This window comes from Ostrinia nubilalis, chromosome 15 (assembly GCF_963855985.1).
Source record: "Ostrinia nubilalis chromosome 15, ilOstNubi1.1, whole genome shotgun sequence".
NCBI classification, from domain to species: Eukaryota; Metazoa; Arthropoda; class Insecta; order Lepidoptera; family Crambidae; genus Ostrinia; species Ostrinia nubilalis.
This window is the reverse complement of record NC_087102.1, coordinates 10,484,380-10,489,018: the sequence shown is the minus strand read 5'-3', so window position 1 is coordinate 10,489,018 and position 4,639 is coordinate 10,484,380. Positions and strand designations below refer to the sequence as shown.

At 33.7% G+C, this 4,639-nt stretch overlaps 1 protein-coding gene across 1 annotated transcript; it reads right to left on the bottom strand.

Annotated features, from left to right (window-relative positions):
* Window positions 1-570: 570 nt before the first annotated feature.
* On the bottom strand, window positions 571-4,582 carry LOC135078947 (uncharacterized). The gene is made up of 4 exons (XM_063973549.1): window positions 4,429-4,582; window positions 4,233-4,355; window positions 3,890-4,033; window positions 571-1,856 (listed from the first exon to the last, which is right to left on the bottom strand). The coding sequence occupies exons 1-4, from the start codon at window positions 4,515-4,517 to the stop codon at window positions 1,265-1,267; spliced, it is 948 nt and encodes a 315-aa protein (XP_063829619.1). The 5' UTR covers window positions 4,518-4,582; the 3' UTR covers window positions 571-1,264.
* Between the last annotated feature and the right edge of the window lie 57 nt (window positions 4,583-4,639).

The following is a 4,639-nucleotide window of genomic DNA, read 5'->3' as shown; positions in this document are numbered from 1 at the left end:
CCGCCGGCGCCGCGCGCCGCGACGCCCGAATTATTTCCGATTTCGCTCCCGAAATCGCGAGCATACGTTCGGAGGCGGTCGCCGGGCGGCGAGGGCGCGGCCGGGGCGCGCGCCGGTCGGAAGTATTGTGCCAATTACGACGGTCCGCTGCCCGGTCGTCGTAACTGACGGGTAGGCATTTATATACACTTGTATATTTTCAGATAATGTTCACTCCTGTACGTTTCTGCGAAGTGTACGGAGCTATTTAATTATATTTTAAATGGACGTCATCATGAGTATGTACAAAATCATGTTATCACTGACATGCATAAAATTGACTTGTATCATTATTTTGTATTTTATAATGACGTGTGCGATTTTAACTGTAGCTTCCTTGCAAATCACGATATTCCTGTAAATACCGCATCCAGTGAAATTAAGCATTCATAATTAAATAAATTCTTATTGTTATCCTAAATACACTTACTCATAGTCATATCGTGAAGTAATATTAAAATAACGAATAAAATGTAACATCATAATTATTTTGGGAACTAACCAGTTAATCATAATAAAATAACAACAACCTTTACTTTTTCATTTGTATGTACTCTTCTTATATAAAATTTAACTCTTAACATTTTCATGTAAATACCTTGTACTTCTTTCTGGAAGTATATTTAACATCTAAAGTGCACTTTATGGTTATGGCCACAATTAGAAGTAAGTCTACACAGTCTATAATGTTCATACTTTGACACCATGTTCAAATTGTTAGGAGACTTGGTCATACCTGTTTAGTATGTTTTAGGTGTAAAAAGGCCAGATATCATGGACTAATAGTCATTATCATATAGGTGTAACATTGAACACAACTTATTGTTTGATTTTTATTAAATTGAACTGTATAAAAACTATAAATGCAATGCATCGATTGAAATGTAAGATAAATATATCTACTCCCAGGTTATACTCCATAAAATGTCTTGTTAGTGCTTTATGGAGTATATCATGATTTATTGTTTAGCTTAATTAATTAATATGTAAATCAAATTTTACCAATACATCATGTATTGTATTGTAGATTGTAGAATGGGTAAAATTGGTAAAGTTTGGTTACAGTATACAGAAATGCAGGGGCACACTTATGAAAAATTATATTCAAGACCCTAGTTATTTTTGTGTACTGGCAAACTTACATTCCTTTAGGAATGCTTAACATAAAAAATACATGTCTTTTTTTGACATTATAGTAATGTTACATTATACAATAAAGCGTCTCTCATTTAACATCTTTTTGTTTCACTTGAACCCTGTTAGGATTGTTTGTCAATTTCTTCAAAACCATGTTCATATATGACTTCCGGTCCTTATTTTGTGTTTCCATCTTTGCTGCAAATTCAATAAAGTCTTGACCACTGAAATCTTTAACATTTTTGGTAACAATTCCTTCTGATGGTATAAACACTCTTGTTTTCTTATTATTTCTATACAAGTATGGACATTGTGTTGGTGTGTCAGCTGTTTTTTTCTCTTGGGCATTGCTAGTATCCATAGATTCCACTGGTTCATTACTTTTAATTTGTTCAGGTAATTTGAAAGAAATTGCAATTTCTAATACTTTTTTGTTGAGATCAGGCAGACAGTTGTTTTTGATTCCTAAACAACTAGTTGGTATACCAAAATTGCAGGTACATAAGGCCTTCAAATCATTGATGCAGATGACTGGTATGTTAGCATTCGTACAAGTTTCTATTACAGGCTGAACTATGGTACGAGGGTTGACTGCAGAGTCTACCAAGATGGCTGCACAATTGTGGTTGTGAATGGCATTGGTACATTCAGATATTCCAAATAGGAGCCCGTCTGGCTTTCTGCAAAAAATAAAAATACAACACCTGATTATAGTCATCAATATGAAAGCATTAGTCACAGCAGTAAAGAAATAGCTAGATATAGGGTAAGTGCGCTAGTTTTCGTCCAATTATCGGAGTTGCCAACTTTGTGATGCGAAATGAATATCTTAAAATACCCTTACTCATATGTATCATATATAGAGATGGGTTTCCACCCGGGTAAAAACCCACATGAGGGTAAAAACCCAATAAAAACCCGTTTCATTCCACCCGTGGCTGTTTACACCGGGTGAAAACAAATAATTTTATAATTATTTCAATTGGTATATTTTCTTTATTTTTATTGAATTTTTCTCATTTAAGTTTATTGATTAATAAGTAATAAGTCAAATTTAACACTAATATGCATTTATATCGTGGCCAAATCGTAAAATTGATCACGTTATGATGATGTGACCAATTATTTTATAAAATGGGTGTTATTTCAAGAATCGTTGAACCGATTTAGAAGAAATTTAGTAGGATAGGAACACAATAATTTGTGATCATGGCAAGGACATGGAGGGGGGGGGGGATGCCAAAGATGCCAAACTCTCTCTTTGATGACATTACGGTATAAAGTTACAAATAAAAACACCAACTACAAAGTACTTCTGCTTAAAAACTTGAAATCGAACCGCCTTTCCGCCACTGTAACGCATTGTAACGTTTTTCAAGACCTCCTCTCCCCCAGATTGCATTACGTAACACTAGAACGCCCTCTTAGCAACAAATACCACTTCTCACTTAAAAAAAACGCTATTTTTGTTTTCACCCACCAGAATGATAATGGGTAAAAACCGGGTTTTTACCCAAATCACCCAGTTTTAACCCAATCGGGTGAAATGGGTTTTTACCCACTACCCATCTCTAATCATATATCATTTTAGTCCTTATATAGTCTACTTTACGTTAATATTATATGACAATAAGTAGGTAAATACCACGGGTTTTTTTATAAAAAATATTTTATGCAAAAGAGGCGATTTCACTAGTTTTCGTCCAAAAAAATCAGTTTTCGTCCTAGTGTACGCTAGTTTTCGACCACTGTGTAGAAAAAAGGGTGCAGTTGAATTATTAACTTAAAACCAATTCTACAATACAGTAACTATGGATTGTGGTATATAATTTGAAAGGTAATTTTGTTAGCTTTCAAATTATATCAAAAAGATTTAAATAAGTTTCTTACCTAAATTTAGGAAAATATTTCAATAGGTCGAAGGACAAATGGACGAAAACTAATCTACAGGAATAGCTAATTTTGGTTTTCGTCCACCCCAGTGCTTGCTCATGATGTCATGGACGAAAACACAACAACGTTTAAAGCTCTTTTTTGTTTTCGTCCACATCTTTTTAACGGTTTTTATGGGTTTTTCACTGTTAAAAAGTGGACGTAAACTAAAATGTTTAATGTAATAGCAATAAAGATCATATTGGAAGAAAAAACATTGTATTTTGTAGGTCCATTGAAGTAAAATGATTATTAAAAATATTAACTAGGTGTCAGGGTTTCCGTCCACGTGGACGAAAACCAAAATCTTGCAAAATTGTTATGCTAGTATTAGTCCACTTAATTATCTAAGATTTCTATACAAAAACTTTAATAAACCTTTAAAATAGTGTTTATTATGCTAATAATTAGACATACGTGCCAAAAACATTACGTAAAGTAGCTAAAACAGTAATTAAACATACCATGAAAGTTCCCTAACCGGCACGTTTTTTTCTAACTTGACGACGTTTTCCATTCACCTGTGTGCAGCAGCAACTTCCGTAGATTTTTTTGGAGTTATTACTTGTCAAATTACATTTTCATGCAGGCAGAACTGTTACTAAGATATTATAGATTGTAACAAGTCCAAACTTGCACGGAAAGTTAGGTTTGTATTCTAATTTTCCGTATTTGTTTGTGGCAAGTCGGTCAAATGGACGAAAACAGGAGCTGGACGGAAAACCGGCGCAATTACCCTACATCATCATTTAAGGAATGCTCATTATTTAAGGAAACTTACTGTGTTTTAGGTGGCTTTGGTCTTTCGTCCTTCGGAATCACTTTTATGTCTTTCCAGAGTGGTTTATTCCATTTTGGTATATCTATTTTATGATTGTTCATAATTACCTCTAGAATTTTTTTCTGTTCATCGGATATGAGTGGCCTGTGGTAAAAAGAAAATAAATATATGTAATACATTTTTATTATTCATGAACTAAAAGTATATTAATAGGGAATTAAAAAGTTCAAAAAGTACCTGCTGTAGCTAATAAATCCCGAATCGCTAGGTTAGTATTGGTACAGAACGACCGACGAGGATCTTTAATCATTAAAAAACAGTTGAAAAATGTAAGAAAACTTACCAAAATACGGGGTCAGGACGGCACAACACATTTTTAAGTGTCTTCTTAATTTTTCCCTTTTTAACAGCTTTCTTTGACACCAATGTTGCCGCTGCCATCTTTACAATAAAATTTGGTCTGCGTCTAAAGTATAAAACGAATCAATTGTGTGACAGTGTAAGATACCATTTAACTTTGATAAAATTTAATTTCTAACCTCAAAAAACAACTTGTTTGTTTTGACTTTTTGACACTGACAGCTTTTTTTGTTCGATTATTTCCTTTATCAGGAAAAGGCAAAGGCATGATGCTACACAGCCAAGTCCTTAGTTATTTTTTTTAGCTAATGAATGGCCCTATTGAAATGATATTATCCCTCCCTTTCACTTAAGTTTGAGTAAAGATGTGGCGCTTTAAGAGACTTTTTT

Coding starts and splice junctions, on each gene's coding strand:
- LOC135078947 (XM_063973549.1), bottom strand. CDS start 4,517: ATGCCTTTGCCTTTTCCTGATAAAGGAAATAATCGAACAAAAAAAGCT. Junction 4,034..4,232: donor CGTCCTGACCCCGTATTTTG/GTAAGTTTTCTT, acceptor TTTTTACCACAG/GCCACTCATATCCGATGAAC. Junction 1,857..3,889: donor CCAAAGCCACCTAAAACACA/GTAAGTTTCCTT, acceptor TATTTTTTGCAG/AAAGCCAGACGGGCTCCTAT.